The sequence below is a fragment of the Borostomias antarcticus genome (assembly GCF_949987555.1).
Source record: "Borostomias antarcticus genome assembly, chromosome: 12".
In the NCBI taxonomy this organism is placed as follows: Eukaryota; Metazoa; Chordata; class Actinopteri; order Stomiiformes; family Stomiidae; genus Borostomias; species Borostomias antarcticus.
In genome coordinates, this window is record NC_140245.1 from 2,443,785 (window position 1) to 2,459,383 (window position 15,599).

Consider the following 15,599-nt stretch of genomic DNA (forward strand, 5'->3'; position numbering starts at 1 on the left):
AGCTGGTAGGGGCCACACCCCCGCCACACAGCCACGCCCCCGCCACCACCCTCATCCAATGAGCACCTCCTTCAGACGGGGCGGGGAGGGGCTTTCCAGTACGGAAAGCACCTGTGTGTTTAGTAGCCAAGCCCAGCTAAAGCTGGTGTGTCCGATCGGTTTGTAGCCCTGGCAAGAAACACTAGGGCCAACTGTAGTGTGTTACTGTACTCACTGTATGCACGGTGAAAAATTTGTTGTGTGGTCCTGATGTAGACAGTCCTCAAAATGCGCTATATATTATACATATATATATATATATGTATAATATATAGATATAGATATACTGTTTTCCTTTTTTCATATTATGAAAATTGAAGTTGCGAAGAATCCACTTCATATAACAGTTGTAGGATCACTAAATAGTACTATTTTGTCGTCGAAGTCCATGTCCTGTGAGAAGTGTGAACAGCTCTGAATCTTTGAAGCCCCTTTTTTCTCTGCTTAGTGATTTAAGCTGTACCAACATTCACAGAAGCATATCTTCTGCAAATATTTGCAGATTTCAATGCATGGCACATCACCTGAAAGCTTGCAATTCACACTTTCATCATCTGTGAAAAACTGAAAATGACCTTATGGACCAAACCTCCAGTTGGAGGTCATGATTGTTGAATGGTCTAGCAGGCTGACTGGTGAGCCACATCTTGACCCTGACCAACAGACAGTCACAGCGGATAACTGGCTCCATTTTAAATGACAATTCCCTCCCTCTGCACGGCGAATTCCAGCTTCTTCCTTCTGGATGAAGGTTTATAGTGTTAAAAGTACAGAACAGCGGCATAGGAACAGTGTTGTTGCAGATAAACAAGTCGCAACATTGCACAGATGATAGGGTTTCTTTTTCTTGATATCTTTTAGCTTTAGTGATGTTTGGAACGTTTGGTTCTTTTATTTTGTCTGCGGTCTGCCAAGATGGATGACTCTACCTGCCTACAGGTTCGAACAGAGTAAACTGAACTGACCTGTCAATGTCATTTTATTTTTATAGCACCATTCATACAAATCAATGTAGCACATAGTGCTTTCCATAACAAGAGATGGATAAAAACATTAATCATATCAACACAGTGAGAACAGGTTTAAAAGAAACAATACAAGTAAAAGAATTACAAATTAAAAGGTAGTGTAAAATTAAATTAAAACTATAAAAACAGAGAATACAAATTAAGATATTAAAACGTATAAAAACAGAGAATACAAATTAAGATATTAAAACGTGTAAAGCTATGTAGTAAAAGCAATGTTAAAAAGATATGTTTTAATATCTCGCTTAAAAGTTACCATGGCCTCAGACATTCTCAAGTCCTCTGGCAGGGTGTTCCAGAACTGATACTGTAGATCCATTACAAGCTAGCTACGAGGGAAGATTCAGTCTGCCTAATTAAATAGCCAGCTTCAGTCTCACGGCCTGTGGGTTTGGGTAGCCTACCCATAAGGCCATAGAAGAATGCTCCTAGCTGCTGATTGGATCTCAGCATGCGTGCACAGGAGTCTACAGAGACATGGTTTTCACAGAGGAGATTTCACGATTTATCATAGCAGTATAGTAATATTTACAATGGTTACAGTATTCTGTTCAATAGATATTGATGCCCTTGATCCGTCTTCCCAGGTCTGTCTTTTTCTTCCCCCGAGTCAGGAGATCCAAGGTGGCTAAATGTATATAAATAAATAATATATACAATAATAATATAAATAAATAATATACTGTCATACTGAGTTAAAACAAGGAGCAGCCTTTACTGCCACCTGCTGGAGAGCTTTAGAAAATCTTAGAATATCCCATTTTATAATACTGAATGCACTTCTTGGCCTTGTTTGCTGTTCATATTATATGAAATGTTTTTTTTTTTTTTCTACAGAATCGTCAGCCAATGGTGAACCAAATGAGTGGAGTGTCCAATATGAACCTAGCTCTAAGATCTAGTGTACCAAACCAGGTTAGTAGGACAGGACAAGCCCTGTAGAAAAGTGTGTGTGTGTGTGCGTGCGTGCGTGCGTGTGTCCATCTGTTTATTCGTTTGCCTTTCTTTTTTTGCCAGTATATTTTCTTGCATGTGTGTGCTTTTAAATTCTTCTTATATAATGAATTGTATGCATATTTGTGCACACATATATTATGTCTCATAGTGTGTGCCCGCGTATCTAAAATGTGCGTATGTTTACTGTGTGTGTGTGTGTGTGTGTGTGCACGCATGTGTGTTTAAACTGTGTGTGTGTGTTTTTGTGTGCGTGCGTGTTTGCATGCGTGTCTTTTTGCGTGTGTGTGTGTGCGCGTGTGCACGCATGTGTGTGTCTAAACTGTGTGTGTGTGTGTGTGTGTGTGTTTAGGGAGCCCTGAATGCCCAGATGCTAGCCCAGCGGCAGCGCGAGTACCTGAGCAACCACCTGCGCCAGCGGCAGCAGCAGCACGTGCACCAGCAGCGCGCCATGATGATGCGGGCGCAGGGCATCGGCATGCCGCCCAACATGGCCGCCAACCCCCGGGCCCCCCAGGGCAACCCGCAGCAGTTCCCGTACCCGGCCAGCTACGGTACCGGCCTGGCATCGCCCCCTCCCCCGCCCCCCTCCTCCACCAGTCCCTTCTCCTCCCCTCTCTCCCCTGGGCTCCTCCCACAGTCCCCCCACCACCACCTACACGCCTCCTCCCAGATGGGCCACATGGTTAGCCAGGGCATGATGGGAAATGTAGGCGGCCAGTACGGAGCAGTAGTGAGTCCCCAAATGCAGCACAGAGCCTTCCAGTTCCCCAGCTCAGGTATTTACTAGTCCGCGCCACCCCTCACTGTGTGTGTGTGTGTGTGTGTGTGTGTGTGTGTGTGTGTGTGTGTGTGTGTGTGTGTGTGTGTGTGTGTGTGTGTGTGTGTGTGAGGGGGGTGTTTTGTGTCGGATACCGTTGCAGTGTCCCAGTGTGCTGTCTCTTACTGCTTGGGTATTAAATCAAAACCATAATCACGACGACAGCTAAACGGACGTAATGTGGTGATTAATGGCTGAGTATGGTGTTGGCTTCTCATAATGTTCCATCATGGTTTTGAAGCAATCAAGGTATGTAATTAGCAACTAATTACATGCATCAGCTTAGCAGATTTTCTAACCCCAGGGAGAACTGAGTGGATCACCATTATGGATTAAACTCCTTCATCTCTTCAAAAATAAGACTCACTACCCATAGTTCAAACGATCCATTCACACACATGACGAAATCTGTTACTGATTTGAACTAATACAGTATGATCAAATATGTCTCATTTTGTGGTGGCTGAACGGTTCATTTTGCCCCCTCCCTCCACCCTTCCCTCCTACAATCGAGACTTTAGAATATCCGCAAATGCCTGTTTCATCTTTGTTTTTAAAGCCCAATTTGCCAATCATCCTTGAATTACGCATGAATCAAAAAACGATTCGCCGGCGAAGGTGCTGTGGAAATTCACAGATCTACAAATCAAACGCACATTCCTAACGACCTGCCGTTCACCGGACAAAGACTGAGCACATCTGTGCAGCCTCTCCCCTTTAAGGACGGGGCTTGTTTTAACGTGGAGACGGTGTTAAGGTTCTGACCGTGACCCTCCGTCCCTCAGGTATGGGCCACCAGCAGCAGGAGGCCGCGCCGGGGTACGCCGGGGCCACCTCCACCCCCCAGAGTCCCCTCATGTCCCCTCGGATGAGCCACCCCCAGAGCCCCATGATGCAGCAGCAGACCCCGGCTAGCTCCTCCTACCAGCCGCCCCCTGCGGACTTGAACGGCTGGCCTCAGGGCAACAGGTGAGGTCGGGCCGCCGGGGGGCGTTCAGCGAGCGGAAGCGCTCCGGAACACAGCGGGGGGGGGAGGGGTTGGCGCGTGAATCGTTCCGCGGGTTCAGGTACTTGTCGATGATAGCCGATAGCTGATCGCTAGCTTTTACTGTGAGCTCGACGTCACTGTAATCGAGGGAAACCTTACAAAATGGAAGATGGTGGCTGGCCTTTGTAGTGAACCTTTACAGCCTGTTCAGAAACTGGTTCAGGTGGGGGGGGGTCCAGGGTGCCATTTCTGGAAAAAAATTAAATAAAAAAAAACAGGGGTGGGGGGGTGTTCGAAAAAAAATACAAATATTACATACTTTACATATTACATACATTATTACATACATTTTCATAAAATCATGTGTAGGCCATCCTAAAATGTAGGCAGACCACAAATGTGAGGGGATAAATAATATAATTCACAGAACACATAATAGTTTATTTTTATCTCCTAGTTTATTATCACGTAGGCAGGCTACATTAGTCTCCAATTACTAGTGCCACTCTGAGGTTCTCTTTACGATGATAGCTTTTTTGTGATAAGTTGTTGAGTGATAAGCTCCTCTTGTGGTTGGTCTTTGCTGAGTAGTAGAAACTGTAGAAACATTTGTTTTGTTGAGAGGGTGCAGATCATCTGAATGAAAACAGGCAGCACTGAGAACCTACATTCACACAAAGGGGAGCTGGATTCTGCCGGTGAGGCGGAAGTAGATGAATGTGGGATGAAGCTTTCAGCATGTTGATCTATTTTGAAGGAACTGCGCCATCTGTGGGCGGTTTTGAGAAATCCATGTATTTAATTCAATGCTAGAGGAACTGTAGTCTGTTACAGGCTACAATAATAATGATCAGAGGGATGAGAATCATAAACGGAAACATGGAATCCCATCACCCCCCCAGCAAATCACACCCTGGGTGTATCACTATCAGAGCCTTCAGTTGTAGACCTGTATTCTATGTTCTTGCTTGCTGCACGAACTGTATGTGTCATCTGATGCAAGCATCCTGGAGAACCAATGGTTCTCGAGCCTAGTGGCCCATAGGGGAGGAGCTTATCTCCTGATTCCTTAGCGTGAGGCGTTGATGTGCAAGTACACCCTCTGGACATGACGCTACTATGTCACAGAGACTCGCCCCCAACGCTAGTATGTCACAGGGACTTACCCCCAGTCCAACCCTTGATGCTGCCGCGGTATAATTTTTTATAGTCTTTGTTATGACTCGGCCGGGGATCGAACCCCCAACCTTCCCGTCTCAGGGCGGGCACTCTAACCACTAGGCCACTGAGCTGGTGTGTGTGTCATCTGCCGGCTTACCTGTTATTATTCAGCCTCAAAGTCCTCTCCTCAACGCGTTCCGTTGTCTGTGCGCCACAGCTTGTACTCGCAGCAGACCCCACCCCAGTACGCCCCGCAGCAGCCCGCCGGCGCCATGTACAGCGCCAACAACGCCAACATGAACATGGGCGTTCCCATGGCTACCAACGGAGGCGGCATGAGCGCCATGGGCCAGATGACGGCGGCCTCCATGAACGCCGCGGCCGGACTGACCTCCATGGGTACGGAGCAGGTGAGAGAGCAGCTGTTAACGTCTTCAGCTAACGCTAACGCAAGCTAGTGTGTTCTGTGGCACTATAGTTAAATGTGATAGGGTGATGCACAGACATTCGAACGGATAGTTCGACTAAAACAGGATATAAGTAAAGAATAGAAGTCCGCACACTGTCTTAATTGAAGTTAATTTAATTGAAGTTAATTTAATTTCTGCTCAACGGCCGTTTAGGCTTATGACATGGGTTTACAGGTAAAGCTTTGAGCCAATCAGCTACCATTACTAATCCACAACCAAAACAGAACTACAGTAACTGACTACTGAGAGTAACTTTAGCTGTGAACAAGCCAAATTCGCTCTTTAACTCTTAACAACTTGTCGCTAATGTAGCCGGTGTCACTGGTTTGTCACTGTCGCCTCCACCCTCACTTGCCCATGTAGTCTCAGGTCCTCTTGGCTTGTCAACGCACGACCGCCACTCATAAACACCGCTAACGCTTGGCTATGTGTGTGGTGTGGTGTGGTGGAATCCTGGGTAATGTAGTAATGTGGTGTAGTGGGACTGCAACTTTTAAAACATGGGGTTCAGTATCTGTGCGTGTTTTCACCACAGGGGAATGCTAATGGTCTGAGAGGCGATGGCCTCACTCTAGAGCAGTTGGCTGGGATTGACATGTTGACACAAGAGGGGGAAGCTGCTCCTGTGAGTAAACTTGAATATACCGCTGCCTGTTTACAGATTACATAGTGAAACATGAACAGGAGGATTTTGGGCGTATTTTATTATCAGACAGTTTTTTCATAGTTGATTGGTTATACTGTTGTTTTCTCATATAATAGTAATAATAATAATAAAACTAATATCTTTATTATCAATCTCATGTAAAAAAATAAAAGTAAAAAAATAAATAAAAGGCTATTCCAGTTATTTATCACCTCTGTGAAATGGAATTACCTGCTGGGAAAAAGGCCTTGGATTAGACCAGAGTTTCAAAGGATTTGTCCCTAGCCCTGCCCAGTTGGTTCACGTTGTACATATTAAAGTCTTTTCACCTAAACCCTTTTTTCTTTTTCAGAATTATTGCTGACCCAGGTCAACTGTGGGACGACACAGTAGTCAGGAAGCAACAGTCGTCATCCAATTAAAGCATTCGACCAGTTGAGGGGCTCTACTCTGAGTGAGTGGATTAAAAATCTGAGTGAATGGATTGAAAATCTGGCCCGTATTCACAAAACATTTTATCTGACCACTAAAAATACTCCTAAATAGCAGTAAAAGTTCCTAGCTAAGAGATTCCTCTTAAAATCTTTTCACAAAGATGCTGGGACCAACTTTTACTAAGGAACTGGGAGAACTCTTAAACTAAGAAAGGGCGGGGTTATGCTCATTGCTATGGATGATGTCATGTTTCATGAACAAGTTTACTCACTATGCCCACAGAGATTGGCCGATAGGGGATGGGATTTTATTATAGAAATACTGTAGAAGGAGGTAGAAATCTGCCATATTCAAATAAAGAAGAAATAAAAATGTACAAAAACATGACACCTAGAATAAGATAGTTGCTACTGTAATCAATTACCTTCAGCTAATTGTCTGAATCTTACATGTCTGCAACTCGTAAACAATTAGCGGATATGCATATAATTAGCCTTTCAATTATCACACTAGAGTAACCATGGTTTATAATAAGACATGTGCTGCTACATTGAAACGACAGAGAAAACCAAACTGGATTCAAGAACAGCTGTTTCAGTGCACAACTTGTTAATGAAAGGAAGGACATCATTAAAGGGACATTTGGAGTTGGGATAACTCCCAAAACCAAAAAAAGAAGCATGGGAAAACATATGCATGCAAATCATTTTCAAATACACTAGACTACAGTGTTTTATTATTCTATCATTCAATATATTGAGCCTATGCAAAAATGAACATAAATGTATTTACAGAAATGAACCTCGCTAAATGTGTCATTGCATATTATTAACATCTAATCTGTAATTCAGGTTTTATTTATATTAGTCCTCTTGACTACCCCAACTTCTCACAAACTTAGGAGCTAGTTTTAGCTCTAAAACACTCAGAGAAATACTCTTAGAGCAAACATTTATGACAGACATTTTTTAGGAGTTTCTCCTGAATCAGCAAGTTAGGAGCTACTTTTAGCCTTAAGATGTTTTGTAAATATGCGGCCTAGACTTATTCATTGAAGAATATAACTATTTTCTCTGGCTGTCCCTGGGCCACATTCATCACACACACACACACACACACACACACACACACACACACACACAAACACACACACACACACACACACACACACATACACAGGCACACAGGCTTCTGGTCAGATTCATGTATTCCTATCAGAACGCAGAAATCCTTTTCTCTCATAATACTCTCGGTACTTTGCAGGTTTTTTCAAATAAAGTGTATCTGCATGTGTGTGTGTGTGTGTGTGTGTGTGTGTGTGTGTGTGCGCACACGCGTGCGTGCGGCTTGAGAGAAATAACAATTCAAGAAGTTACTTCTTTTTTCTTTTTTTTGAATGGTTATATTGTAAAGACTAAAGTTGCCCATTGAAAGGTTGATAAGATACATGTTTTACTGGTCTTTATAGTTTTCAAAAAGTTTAGAAATGTCCTTTGTATGAGAAAGAGATTTAAAAAAGAAACTTTTATAAAAGAGTCACTTGAGATTGTAATTGTAAATTGAGATGTTTACTATATTGTGTCTATTTGAAAAACCTAGGTCCTGTAGTTTCACATCAAACATATTCTGCTGTCGATCTGAAGGTGAATGTTATTAAAGCATTCTGTAGATTTAAGAATGGTCTGTTTCCTGCCAGGCTGGCATTGTATACCAACACTAAACTTGTGAGGGTGCTTTTCCCCAGGTATACATGTAGATGCAACATAGTTTAAGACTAAGAAGCCCTTTCAATGTGTTTTAGTTGTAACTACGTAGCTGTCTGGGTCACTGACCTCGGACTGTAGGTTGATGTTTGATTAACCCACAATTGAGTGTGATTCAGGCAAAACTCAGTATTCAAGGGTGCTTAATGTGGTGACTTGGGGTGCTACTCTACATACAAAATGGAAGGTGAAAAAAAGCTATGTTGGTGTATGTTCAATAATCAGGAAATGTGATCAATGTTTCATGCCCTGTTTCTGCATTGCTCTGACGTTGTTCGTAGTCTGTAAGCACATAGCAAATAATGAGCTATCATAGAATTAATGATTCTGCTTTTTTTAGGCGAAGAATGTGAAAATGACATTATCTGCTCAGTGAAATGTTGAAATGACATTTCAATGTTTGGCTCAAGCTATTTAATTGTGAATGTGTGACCACAGAATTTTGTAGTTTTACTACTGGTCATGACTCCACGACTGATCTCTCCATTTAGTTCACATTTTCTTGATAATAGTTTTAAAATACTTTAAAGATTTAGATGGTTTAATGCAAGTTATGTCACATTCAAAATGGCAATTTTATAGTGGATGTAGGCTACTGTACACCCTACTCTCCTCTTTGCAAATCCAAAGATTGTATTTCAACCTTTAAGCCATGTAAGCCATGATGTGTTAGTTTATTGAGCCTATGAAAAAAACATTTCGGAAATTGTGATGAGATGCAATGACAGAGTTTGCATACATACCAGTAGCCTAGTGCTCGCACGGATTCAGAGTAAATAACCATCAATAACTTAACTTAACCATCAATAACTTAACTTGACGCTGATTTTGAGTGCTCAAGAATCTTTTTTTTGGGGGACAAAATGTGCTTCTTGATGTACAGTCGATTTAGATGGCTACTCAAATCAATTCTTAAATAATAATACATGTGAGTACCTTAACATGCTGAAGACCTAGCATAATGCCTTAGATCGGTCTTTCTGCTCGCATACTACTGTGAAGTTTACAGTTGTACAGTATCATATATGTATAGAGAGATGATTATGACCTACTGAGAATTGTGTGGTCACTCAAGAGTGCTTGTCCCTCAGTTGGATCAGACCACTAACCCCCCCCCACCCCCCCCCCCCCCCCCCGTATTACATTGGGTTTTCCCTTGACAGTTGCTTTGTATTTCACATTTGTGGTCAGTCCCTGTTGAGTGTATTATTTGTACAGTTTGTTTCATAAGGACTATCTTTAAGAGAACTATGTACACAATACAATGGTGAAATCAGCAATATGTAACACGTATGAGAGAGTTTTCATGTAGAAAGCTCAGTGTTGCGGGTCAGAGATTTTATTTTTCCAAGTGTGATGTTCATATTAAATATCACCATGTCCACCCTCAGCAATGTTCATCGAAGTGTGAGGGTTTTATGCAACTTTCAATGTCCACACCTAATGCAAGCTGTTGACTAATATTGCTTTTGCCACCTCCGCTTGCTAATTTATGATTTGTCAATGTAAATAAATTATTTTTATTGAGTGCAATTATGTTTTTTTTGTTTACAGTGTCCATGGGTTATAATCTAGGCTATTACATACTTCCCCACTTCCACTAGTATAGCTTTTGTTAGTCTATAGCAACTCTACCTAACTAATACTGTACAATGATCATTGGTATTTTAAAAACACAAAACCCCAATTAATCAGGTAGACACTTTTCTCTTGAATTCTAAATTCTAATGATGGTAAATAAGAGTTGATTAATCACATTAATGGTTATATGGAGTATGGCAATTAAGACAGCACAGTAGTGATTTCATGTTGCTTTTGAAATTGTGTGGAAGGGACCTTAGATCGAGCTCTTACGTTTGTTTGTTCGTCCGTCAATCACATACCAGAGCCCACCATTCGGGGGCGCACATCACAGTTCATTTTTCCCATTGCCAAGAAGCATACACTTTGCTTTGCACATCAAAAAAACCTATGCTTGGTGTGTCAGTAAAAGTATAGTGTATTCTACTCAGGAGATCTGAGGTAAAGAATGGCTATGTCGGGTCACATGAGTCGTCTATTTCTGAATAGCACAGGCGAAAGAAGCCTGCTCTATTCATGGAGGTAGAGCGGGTCCTTCATTGATCGTAGGGTTGGCAGTTCAAACACTGGCTCCTCATGTCGAAGTGTCCTTGGGCTAGACACTGAACCCCAAATTGCTCCCAACGAGCAGGCTAGCACCTTGCATGGCAGCTGCCACCATTGGTGTGTGAATGCGTGTGTGATTGGGTGAATGAGAGGACATTGTGAAGCGCGGAGTGCAGTCCAAGCCAAGCTCAGTGTAGCATAGCTTACAGCAATGCTTTGGAGTTGCATGTTCATTAGCCAAGCATGCGCTTAGAACAATGCACTCCCAACGAAACGAGAACAAGGTGAGTTATACCCAATACTTAGAAGCAAAGGTATCACAACAGGCTACATTCAATCCTTTGATTTAGCTGCAATTGGTCGGACATTTTACAAATGGAGGAACAGCATAACTACACCTGCTCCAGGAGAGACATTTGTGCGGTGTTCATATATTCGTATTTATGAAGGTGCCATAAAATAGGGTAAGTTGTGTTTCACGTGTCTCATTAAAGGTGCAGTGTGTCACTTTTGGTGGCATCTTCTGGTGAGGTTGCAGATTACAGTTAACAGACTTCTTGCATCTTGCACCATGTCATTGAATTCAGCTGGTTGCAATCTACAACCTCAACACTAGATGCTGCCAGAAATTGCACACTGCACCTTTAATATGTATTTTCTAGAGAGTAATGTGCATGAATTAAAAAACAAACAACTAAACTATTGCTGAGTTTCTAAAATTTGAGTTTAAGTGCATCCTTTATAGGAGTAGGTCTGAGTTTTTAAAGGACGATAACCACAAAAGTGCTCATGGCATCCAGTCGCTAGTTTGAAAACAAGTTTATTGATTGATTAATTGATTATGTTCTTACATTTTCTAGAAATGAGAAGGAAACATGTCATTATCCCAAAGTGAGCACATTTTTGCTTCAAAACAAAATATGTAACTGAACAGTACAGGAACAGCAAAGGGCACACATTAGTCCACTTATCAGAGCACCAATAGCAGTGACCGAAAGAAAGGACAAAAGGAGAAAGAAAGGACAAAGGGAGAGCGAGAGATACGTATACGATGATGAGAGGAGTAGCCCATGCAGAAACATCACTACACGCTCTGGAATCTGAAGGCTCTCCTGCAAGAGAAGACACACCTCCCATCAGCTCCAGTCATGAACCGTCAGCATGGTATTCACAAGATATGTGTGCAAGGAATGTGTGTGTGTGCGTGTGCGTGTGTGTGTGTGTGTGTGTGTGCGTGTGTGTGTGTGCATGCGTGCGTGCCTGCGTGTGTACACTCACCGGCATGGAATGTAACCTGTCGAACGTCTCTAGGCTATTAGAAAAACAGAGGGAGATTCAACATGACTAAGGGGTTTTGTGATATTGAATGACTTGACACATAGAAAGGAAACAGTGGAATCATATGACGAATATAACAGATCACTGTGGATCACAGGAAACCGACGAATCAACAATACTCATGTAATACTGGTGATGGTGAATCAACAATACTCATGTAATACTGGTGGTAGTGAATCAACAATACACATGTAATACTGGTGGTGGTGAATCAACAATGCACATGTAATACTGGTGGTGGTGAATTATAGTGAAGAATAACCACAAAGGGAACTGCTGGGTTCGTTCATTCATTCACAACTTTAGTAAAGTCTCTGAAAGGACACAGAATATCACCCCCAGATAGCAAGCGGATCTGGGCCATATATGGGCCGGAACTAAGCCACAAGTGCCAGATCTGGCCTGTATATATGGCCCTGATCGGATTGCTGTCTTGGCCGCCACTCACTTTCCCCGCTCTACCTGACTGCTGACCTCCCCTAAACTCCTCCCAGGCCTTACTAAACAATCTCAGATTAGAGTTGAAGAGACTTAATCAAACATTACTAAATCAACTATTGCCCCGTTCAACATCAAATCAAAGCTAATCTGTATGATAAAATAAACATGCAAATAAAATATACATGCTATAGAATATAGAAAACAGGCATTCTCTATTAGGCCTACTTCAAATATTTTCAAATCTTACACTAACAAATTATTGTAGGTTACTTACGCAGACAGGAGTACTTCACATCCAGGTACTTATAAATGCCACGACATGGGTCCCCAAACACAGAGTTGACAACTCCGATGAAGCACCATCTGTTCCCGTTACACCTGTGTACGTTAGGAAGGGTAGTGATGAGCGCAGGTTTAGGACACGTGTCAGGTGAGCTGACCAGACAGGATGTATGACCCATAAGCCTCAGCCAGGACCCAGGGCGCCCAGGGGGGCGTGGTCAGACCAAACTGGGCCTCGTAACTTCAGAGAGATGTGAGGCTTTGCTACGGTACCTCGCCGCCATGGTGCTGGTGACGATGCGTTCACATCGGGTGTTCTTGGTCTGCCAAAACGGACGCCGGTACGAGCACACGGAGCGGCTTGTGCGGCCGTAAACGGCACTGTCGATCCTGATCAGCCCAACGGCTGAGAGAGAGAGGGAGAGATAGAGGGTGCGAGGGGGGGAGAGAGAGAGAGAGGGAGAGAGAGAGAGGGAGAGAGAGAGAGAGGGAGCGAGGGGGAGAGAGAGAGAGAGGGAGAGAGAGAGAGGGAGAGAGAGGGAGCGAGGGGGGGAGAGAGAGGGAGAGAGAGAGAGGGAGAGAGAGAGAGGGAGAGAGAGAGAGAGAGGGAGCAAGGGGGGGAGAGAGAGAGAGAGAGGGAGAGAGAGAGAGGAGGAGGAGATGTTGGGAACCGTGGGGTGGCAGAAGGAGAGATGGAGAATCAGGGTTAAAGAGAGGAGGAAGCAGTGGCCATCATGACTATACTGACATGAATGCTGAACGTGAAAGTTGATGGAAGGAAGAGAGGATGTGAAGTAACTTACGACACCACGGGACGGCCCAATAACTCTCGCATCGAATGAGGTGCCCTGTCAATGACACACAACATATAGTGACTACAATCATCTATTACTTTCTTAAGCACAAACAGGTACAAACAGCAGGTGCATTGAAAACATTTTTCAATTTTCAATTTCAAATTGTGTGCGATTGAAAACATTTTGGCCCCTCCCATAGCAACCATTAATATCCAGGTGAGGTCTCTGAAGGGGTAGGTCTAAGGCATACACACATACTGTATCATATCAAACATCAATAAGCCCCAAAATCTAATCATTTATGTTTGCATTTTCATAATTCATTCATTATACATCATTTTCATTTACAATAACCTGCAAGTCCAGAAACAGTTCCTACAAGATATCTAGGAAAGCCTGCATCACGGGTTACTGCAAGGTATTTATTAGCTTGCAATTCAGTGAACTACACACACATATTCTGAAGGGCATTCACTCACTTGAGGGAATGCAGGTGAAGGACACATCCAGGTATTTGAAGGTTCCGATGCAGGGATTGGAGAACACAGAGTTGGAGGCCGGCACAGAACATCTACGCTTCCCATCACACCTGGGGAGTCAGAAGAGAACAACTTTCAAACAGATTTTACCCCATTAGAGGTTACAGTATGAGGTATAATTACGTGTTTGTCTCTAAGTATATCTTTTATTCCACTGTACTTTTTCCCCACAGGAATTATAAAAGTATCTATCTATCTATGTATACGAATTGCTTTTGTATTATTACTATTCTAGTATTGAGTTTAACCGTTTTAGTTAGTCTTATTTTCCTTTTTTCGTTTGCTATTGTTTGTATATTGTTCGCTCGTCGTCACTGTAAATGAGGACAACCTCAGTGCCTCTCGAACATAAATAAAGGTTTAAATAAAAAATTGAAAGAGTATGTGTGTGTGTGTGTAACCCACATGTTCCGCCCATATCGTAACCCATATTCGAACCCGAGTCTCTTGTGAGACAGACACTGCTACGCCGATGAAAAAACTCCATTGGCGCGGGTGGACAGTATTTAGGTATTTATACTGGGGGAGTGGGTTTCACCAACAACTCGCTAACTACACAGGACTCACATGGACTCTGTTTGGATCTAGGGTGTCTTGTTGTGGTTCTAACCTCTTGGCCATCTCCGACAAGCTGCTGGGCAGAATGCAGCTGGTGTTGGTGACCTGGCTGATTGGACGACCCCTGCTGCAGGTGCGGTTGTTGGTCCGGCCGTAGTTTGCACTGGTCACATTTATTGTACTCCTAGATCCTAGAAAAAACACCACAATACACTATAAGTCAACTCTCTCTGTAGATCTCCGTTTATGAATACACATACAACACGTCTGGAAATTAAATTATGAGTTGCATTATGTTGGTCATGTAAGTTATAATGCTCATTTCGATCTTCATTTTTTCATCTGACAAAGTGAGACGGTAACAGGAGGTGAGAGGTGAGAGGTCAGGGTCATTTACTGCATAACAAGTTGAGCCTTTGATTTTCAGAGCTTATGCGCCTCACTGAAACAAAAACAAAAGAAAAGTCAATACACACACACACCCACACACACACCCAAACACACGCACACACACACACACACACACACACACACAGTATTTTGGGTTTTACCTGTCCTTGTAGCCACACAGCAAGCCACCAACACTAAAAAATAAAGAAATTTAAAAAAATGACCACAATGACAGCTTGGTGAGCAAGAAGGTGAGCTCGCCAGGTCAGGATGTTCTCACGAGGCTAACAGTTTGGCACTTTGTTCAAATAATGGGTAATGGAACCTTTGTAGAACATTTGGAATAGTTGTTGAATATTTAGAAGAGTCTACAGGTTGTTGGATATACTCACAGAGAATAACGCCAAGTCTGAGAGGAACAGTCATGTTGTCAGTTGAGGCAAAGGCAGCCAGAAGGTTCAGATGCTGACTTGGACGTGTACAGCTCTTGTATTTATAGGTACCTCCTGCGGAGGAATGTTGTGAATGACCGTCACAGGTGAACACAATGTCCTCACAGGTCTACATTAATTACTTTGCCCTGCGCTCAGAACAAGAAGACCTGTTTCTTTGGAATATAGATTGTAGAACATGTGTTCAAGAAATGCGGGAGGCTTCCTGGTGAGCCAGTCGGATGAGTAAGGTACAGTAAGTGGAATGCATGTTTGACAAGATTATTTCCAGATTGTGAGTTCAGAAAATGACAACTACAGCGACACTCGTTTCCAGTTGGTTTTGCAAACAGGTTTGATTGATTTGGGAGTACCTTTGCATCTTTGCTCAC

The 15,599-nt window shown here is 42.9% G+C and overlaps 2 protein-coding genes across 4 annotated transcripts in view; one reads left to right on the plus strand and one right to left on the minus strand.

Annotated features, from left to right (window-relative positions):
* The window catches only part of LOC311316167 (nuclear receptor coactivator 2-like), a 52,851-nt gene extending 43,045 nt beyond the window's left edge, over positions 1 to 9,806 (plus strand). For 2 of the 3 annotated variants that reach the window (XM_084446965.1, XM_084446966.1), the window contains exons 16-22: positions 1 to 5; positions 1,905 to 1,982; positions 2,374 to 2,800; positions 3,627 to 3,810; positions 5,208 to 5,400; positions 5,996 to 6,085; positions 6,459 to 9,806. The exon at positions 1 to 5 is cut by the window's left edge and continues 289 nt beyond it. In XM_084446965.1, coding sequence (XP_084303091.1) covers positions 1 to 5; positions 1,905 to 1,982; positions 2,374 to 2,800; positions 3,627 to 3,810; positions 5,208 to 5,400; positions 5,996 to 6,085; positions 6,459 to 6,470 — 989 coding nt within the window. In that variant the 3' untranslated portion in view covers positions 6,471 to 9,806. The remainder of the gene's footprint in view (positions 6 to 1,904; positions 1,983 to 2,373; positions 2,801 to 3,626; positions 3,811 to 5,207; positions 5,401 to 5,995; positions 6,086 to 6,458) is intronic. The other variant, XM_084446967.1, reaches the window with a different exon arrangement.
* Positions 9,807 to 12,476: 2,670 nt separating this feature from the next.
* LOC311316332 (L-rhamnose-binding lectin CSL3-like) lies at positions 12,477 to 15,589 on the minus strand (the record flags this gene model as incomplete). Its single annotated transcript, XM_084447174.1, has 5 exons — positions 12,477 to 12,588; positions 12,766 to 12,898; positions 13,769 to 13,878; positions 14,439 to 14,570; positions 15,582 to 15,589. The coding sequence occupies 5 exons, from the start codon at positions 15,587 to 15,589 to the stop codon at positions 12,477 to 12,479; spliced, it is 495 nt and encodes a 164-aa protein (XP_084303300.1).
* Between the last annotated feature and the right edge of the window lie 10 nt (positions 15,590 to 15,599).